This window comes from Ptychodera flava (genome assembly GCF_041260155.1).
Source record: "Ptychodera flava strain L36383 chromosome 3 unlocalized genomic scaffold, AS_Pfla_20210202 Scaffold_25__1_contigs__length_14229661_pilon, whole genome shotgun sequence".
Classification (NCBI taxonomy): Eukaryota; Metazoa; Hemichordata; class Enteropneusta; family Ptychoderidae; genus Ptychodera; species Ptychodera flava.
Genome location: NW_027248279.1, coordinates 8,711,544 through 8,717,543, shown reverse-complemented (window position 1 = coordinate 8,717,543; position 6,000 = coordinate 8,711,544). Strand labels below are relative to the sequence as shown.

General features: G+C 35.5%; 1 protein-coding gene across 1 annotated transcript in view; it reads left to right on the top strand.

Annotated features, from left to right (window-relative positions):
- Positions 1-297: 297 nt before the first annotated feature.
- The window catches only part of LOC139125461 (CD276 antigen homolog), a 28,479-nt gene continuing 22,776 nt past the window's right edge, over positions 298-6,000 (top strand). The window contains exon 1 of the mRNA XM_070691540.1: positions 298-485. Within this exon, the coding sequence (XP_070547641.1) occupies positions 440-485 (46 nt within the window). The 5' untranslated portion in view covers positions 298-439. The remainder of the gene's footprint in view (positions 486-6,000) is intronic.

The following is a 6,000-nucleotide window of genomic DNA, read 5'->3' as shown; positions in this document are numbered from 1 at the left end:
AAACACTATGTTTCCCCAGCAGCTGCAGGTAAAGACATAGACAACAATGTTTTATGCAATGTTTACTTTTGTTCTTGCTATACTGCACTTTCCGAAGTGTGTTGTTATGCAATAAAGTGATTATAAAGTGATTACTAATTTATGTAGATTTTTTTTTGCAAATAAACAACAACTAATGCGGTTGATCGATTAGACTGTCAGTCGCCCTGATAATTTCTCGTTTACATTTTGCAAATATGGACACTGGGGGCGCTGATCCAAATTCTCCGAACATGGTCAAACTGCGCTGCACAGGCACTGTAGTATAACAGGTAAGAGCACCACCACGAGGGAAAGTAGTGGTATACAATACTCAGGACGATACAGTGCTACATTGACACTGTGGAGTAAAATCGAGTGCAGACGTTGACTGTAGAACACCTTTGGGATCTAGCTGATCATGGGTCCCGCAAACTGTTTTATATTAGTCCTCTTACTTCTTAACGGTAAGTCGTAATTTTGTTTACTTTCTATATGCTCCGCCGACGGTGTCTTAACACGTTCATTTTCTTGAAACAAATTCAACCACCATTAGGTTTACCAGTCTCTCCTGTTGTGTAGTTGACTCTTTCACTCTCACCTATTCTGAATTTAGTGAATGTACACCTTTCGCGTCAGTTTCACGAAGTATGACTATCGGGAATTGCGCTTAGACCCCGCAACCATTCCCTGCAACACTGAAGTCTTCCCTTATCAAGCCTTGTACAGTTGTGAAAGTTTGCCAACTCCGTTAGGTTGGTGAAAGTAAATTGAATGCGGCGTATGTAAACGTTTGATTTCGGAGGTCACAAACGACATCATACGGCTCGCTGATCACTAATGCCCCCTGCTATCAACAGATCGAGAAGCAGCTCTAGGCCGTGTTTCTTTTTTTAATCAAACAGGGAAACGTTAGCTTGGACTCTAACTAGTTTGAAGTTTTAAAAGCTCGAAGCCCAATACAAAGTGGATTCCATCGTATTGTCAACAACGCTTGGTGTCCGTAGAAGCTGGGCGGTCCAGTAGTAGCGGTCACCGTATCGGTGCTTTGGCTACTGTTTTATTAACTGCCGCAGACGTTCCCGGCTCCGCAAAATAAAACTAACAGGTTAAAATAGGATTGCTCTAATGGACTGATTTCTTTGCGTGCGAGATTAACCGAGACGTTGACACCAGCTCGAGCAAAATAATGCAACCTCCGTGGCTGCCATTTTCTTTCGTGTTGCGACACTTTTATGGCTTGGTATCTTGAGTACAATATGGTGTAATTTGGCCATTGTGAAAACTGACTGAAGGCTTCAATTCTTTCACCACATCATTTCCACTCATGAGTATACCTGTCCTCAGCAACCATATGAAAGCCAAATCGACAAACCCCACACACAAAAGTGTGACCAATATACGGCTACGCCTATGATAGGAAAATTTATAGTTCGATTTATTAGCAGATTTACGTGGTATTTGATCGTCAAGAGGAGGGATTTACGTACTAATTATCCTTCATTTGCAAATAGGCTTTAAATATCCCATAGTTGTATTTTGTTATCGATTAATGACACCGTATTTCACGATCAGCTCTTACTAACAGCGAGTGATAGTATTTATTTAGTCGCTCACTTGACTTTTCCGCGACTTGTGCCCTGTGTAAATACAAACACTGTATATACGCGGATCAAAAACGTGACTCGGCGAGGGGGCATATTTCCTTAACAAGTGGTAGTACCATATTAATTACCGCTTTGATCGTCACTGGACCGATGACTGGAAAATTGACGCTCCCAAGATGTCTTTTGATCGTCCAGTAGGGCTTGTGGGAATGTATTTATTTCTATAGTAACTCTGAACTCGGCAGAAGTTGACGGAAATTATCCTTGTCCAATTAATGTCAATTTTACGTTGATTTCACGGTGTGTGGATTGCAGACGGCACTTTTTACACCGCGATTGCTGATAACAATGTTAATGGAGTAAACTAGCTGCATTTGTCATGGAGAGTTTTTTCCACCAAAGTGGCTATGCGTTCTGTTAAAAGAGGCAGTTGTCATGGTCATCACAGTGGATAATTACGTTGACTTTCACATTAATTCTTGGATTCTAATTTTTACTTTCAGAATGCTAGCTTTATACACACAATTAAACATGGAACAACTCTAATGAACATTCTCAGTGAATTTTTAACTATTGACAGTTGACAAAATGTCTTTGGGGCAGTAACTTAGATAGTCATTATGAAACAAATCTTTCAAAATGTTTCGCAAATCCTTTTGCAATTTTCAAAAATGCCTCTTCTTGTCATTTCCAAGATTATTTGTTGCTAAAATTATGAAATAATTATGAAATAATCTTGAACATTAAGATAGGGTTTAAAACATATTGATATTGTTCACTGGAAAATCCCAATACTGTTATTATAATTGTTTCTGTATCAATGCAGTGAGTTCAGGTTTGGCACAAACAATTTGAATTGCTTGAACCAGGTATTAAATCTGTTGTTTGTTCATAAAGGGATTCTATCAATAGGCATGTATGTATTAGATTCAACAAATTGTAAAATGACAATCAGAACCATGTCTTGCAACACAAAAACTAATTGTGTCCTGAATACACCTTTTCTGGTGTTTCCAGACAATATCAATATCAACAGACAAATTCATATATCAGCAATACCAATGAATAATTTGATCACGACAGATTTGATCTTTATCTGGTGATTAAGAAGACAAAATGGCAAAAGTTCAAATTAATGGAGCTTTGATTCACTATAGCTGTCCTTTAAAATTGAGGAATATTTCATAAAATGTACAGTTTCATAAAATATTTGTAAAGTAAAAAAATCCAACATTGACCATTACAATGTAGTAATGGTATGATTTCTAGTAATGTAGTCAACAAAACTATTAGTTCTTTGCCCTCTTTAACTGTGTCTTTATCATCAAACTTTAATAAAATTTATTTCAAAACAAGATTCTAATATAACTATAGCATTAATTTGCTGTTTAAGGATTAAAGTATGATGAATTTGTGAGTGTGGTCAAACGTTTTGTCTTCAGTTCAGGGTACAGAATGAGATGAAATGTTCCAGTAATTAAACTTGAGTAAATCTAATTTTGGTTACATCATGTCAGATGTTGAGACTGCTTGAGTTGGTAAATCTAATTTTGGTGACATGGTTAGATGTGAGCACGGCTTGAGGTAGAAGTGTAAAATAATGACTGGATCTTGTATTTATGAAGAGAATCTCATTAATTCATCTCAACATATGGTTTAGGGTGATCTAATTCTTTAATCTGACACTACAGAAAGGAATTTTGGTTTTATTCTGTGTGAATAAAATTGAACAAAGCTGTATGACAAAAACCTCCTGATTAAAATTGCCATCACCTGGAGTTATTTCATAGCTTACAATCCATTGTCCATATTCTGTCACTGTGTGAATTCTAGTTACTGCGTTAATCTTTTGATTGGTATTCATTGAAGTGTTCAGAATGGCTTCAAAACAATGGCTAATCAGTTGAGCTTTGTCTCCAGTGTTAAAACCACTTTTCATTTAAACTCTTTAAAAACTTCACATGTAACACATCTCATCTAAAATCTCACAATACCTCACTATTTTTCAGAAATCATTCTTGACAAGAGTGAAAATTTCCAAAACATCGACCATACCTTGAACTTCTGTAAAGAATCATTCCTGTAAAAGTTGCCCAGGTTACTGTCATGAAAACAGCTGTACAAATGTTGAACCATGAAATTAGTTTTAATTACTTTGATTAAATCTGAGTACAGCTTCCAGAACTACCAATCAGCCTGGAATGGTCACAAAGACATAACCAACTCATACTTTCCTTTTCAAACAGTCAGGTCATGTTGCTAATTCTAAATGATAATCTGTCTGGTTCTGTTGTCTCTGTCTGTCAACAGTCATCATTGTTTACTCACCTTGAGGGCAAATCTGAACTCTTCCACTCTTCATTGTTGATCTACTCCAAGTGAAAACAAGCAACTCTAATTGTTGTAATTCATCTGTTAATTGTCAATGTAACAAGTAGAAGACTTGACCCTGGGGCTATGCCTCTTGCTTTTGAAACATTTACACAAAAATGAATGATAATAATAAAATTAATGTAAGGGTAAGATAAATAAAGTTGTAATATGTACAGAAACTTGTAGTTAAGTATAACACCGTCATTTTTACTGGACAGGGAAGTTGACAATTACATGCGGTTATGTTTTAATTTTTGCCATTTTACCATTGGTCATATTTATCTTAGACACCTGGAGTATCTACCTGTACAGACATTTTTCTTGTCAGAAATAAACCACTGTATTGGAAGTTTCCTTAGTACTGTACTTGAATAGTTGGCTTTGATTTAGACAGACCCTATAGATCAATGTGATTATGGAAATTCTGCTTGTTTTTAACTGTTGATAGTGATTGTAGTACAACTGTCGATAAAGATTATTTTATACAAAATGATTAATCATAGATAAGAATGATACTGTTCAAAATCTAAAGATAATAAACTCAGAGTGTACAAGTTCGTAGTTGATATCAGTGGCTGACCATAATCAACCAGACTGTTGATATCGTTGGTATCACTCTAAACCATTGAAGTTTTGAAATAGCTGATAACATTTGACATCAATCAATTGAACCACTTTGTTCAAATTCACAACATATCAACATGATAACCTTATCAAGTAACACTTATCTTATGTGTGTTCTTGTCAAACTAAATCACCTCTCAACATATCATCGCTGCTATATAATGGTCTGTCATTGCTGCTACATCACGGTCTGTTATCGCTGCTACATCAGGGTTCTGCAATGACCTCTGACCTGGTTGTTACAATGTTAATCCATCGTCAGTTGTATAACACTGACAGCGAACGTGTTATTATCATGCCAAGTGATTTCTCATGGAATGCTACAGATTTAGCAATAATTACATCAGTTATACTCACAATTTAACTTATTCTGTTTTTTCTCCCTTTTTCTTTGTTCAAAGTTGTAACAGTTTTGTCATCACTATAGTAACATCTTTTATTTCAAATTACATTTGACCCAGAACACACTGTGTTGAAGACTTAATTTAGAAATAAACAAATCCTGTTTTGATGATAAGTGGACTAGGAAAGGCCTTCAGAAATGATTTTCTAAAATCAAACATAAAATGATGATGATTATTGAAGACTAGAAATCCAAAGTGATCTGGTATTTCAAATGTTTGTTGTCGTCATGAACTGTTTTGACTTTGATGAAAAAGCTCACATGAAAATACAAATGAATGACTTGAAATCGTTCTGAAATAATGGCTGATAAGTATGAAAGACAAATTATGATTTATAGAATATGAACATGAACAATGCAATGAGATACACTGTATGTCACAGAGAAGTCTAAAGTAATACTATGACATCACTCAATATGTTAGTAATTTATACCAAGCAGATCAATATATCTTGTTGTGAATAAAGCAACATTGGTATGTCTGATGACAGAGATGGTGAATATGTCTGATTGCTGAAAAATGACACAAAAAAAACACTTTTCATAACATGATATGTTTGTCCCAGAAGAGTGGTGTGTAAGAAACACACAATGTTTGTCCCTGAAGAGATCTGCCTATGAAGTCAGGATCTGTCAATGAAGTCAGGATCATTCTATTGTGACAAAGTTAATATCAATACACTTTGTAGGATTGCAAGCAACTAACCGACAGATAGATAAACAATGATTTCATTCACAGAAGTGTGGATATTTTGTACCTCAGTTTTGGTTGAAACACAAAATTTTATCACCAACTGACTAAAAGACTTTGAAATTCTCTCATAATTACTTTCTTTTCAACAAAAACCAACATCTAAACATTTGAACTTACCTTTAGCAAATATTGGCAAGTTTTCCATCATCGATGAAAGGCACCACTGTTGGCTAATCTGTCGACATGTGCAGCCAAACCAACTTGTCAGTCTCCTTTTGCCA